Source organism: Elephantulus edwardii, unplaced genomic scaffold (genome assembly GCF_000299155.1).
Source record: "Elephantulus edwardii isolate Elephantulus edwardi_28Jun2011 unplaced genomic scaffold, EleEdw1.0 scaffold00003, whole genome shotgun sequence".
In the NCBI taxonomy this organism is placed as follows: Eukaryota; Metazoa; Chordata; class Mammalia; order Macroscelidea; family Macroscelididae; genus Elephantulus; species Elephantulus edwardii.
The window spans coordinates 1,143,478-1,144,015 of NW_006399753.1; the positions used below are offsets into that span (position 1 = coordinate 1,143,478).

The 538-nt window shown below is 69.5% G+C and overlaps 1 protein-coding gene across 1 annotated transcript in view; it reads right to left on the reverse strand.

Moving 5' to 3' along the window:
- The window catches only part of TIGD5 (tigger transposable element derived 5), a 2,255-nt gene that overhangs the window by 1,426 nt on the left and 291 nt on the right, over window positions 1-538 (reverse strand). Inside the window, exon 2 of the mRNA XM_006879430.1 lies at window positions 6-509. Within this exon, the coding sequence (XP_006879492.1) occupies window positions 6-509 (504 nt within the window). The remainder of the gene's footprint in view (window positions 1-5; window positions 510-538) is intronic.

The following is a 538-nucleotide window of genomic DNA, read 5'->3' on the forward strand; positions in this document are numbered from 1 at the left end:
TCGGCCTCGCCGTAGATTCGCTGGCTGGAGATACCGTGGCGCTTCTGCCAGCGCCAGAACCAGCCATGGCTGGCCTTGAATGTGCACTCGGGGCCGTAGATCTGGCGCGCGAAGGCCTCGGCCTGCGCCTGGATGAGCGGCCCCGACAGCGGCACGCCGTGCTGGCGCAGCGCCAGGAACCAGGCGTACACCGCGCGATCGATCTCCTCCTCGTTGGCCAGGCGCATCTTCTTGCGCTGAGTGCCCACCTCGCCGCCCAGCTGCTCAAGGAACCAGCGAAGCTTAGGCTCGTCCTTGAGCCAGCCGCGCAGTGTGCCACCAGGCACGTCGAAGTCGCGGCACACGCTAGCCTGGCGCTCGCCACCCTTGACACGCTCGATGGCTTGCAGCTTGTCCTTGATGGAGTAGGCCTTGCGGAAGGCCACCTTCACTGCCACGTGCGGCCGCGGCCCGGGCGCGGAGGGCAGTGGACGTGCGGCGGGGGCGCCAGGGACAAGGGCCCGCGGTGGCTCAGTGGGGCGCGCAAGAGGAGGCCGGC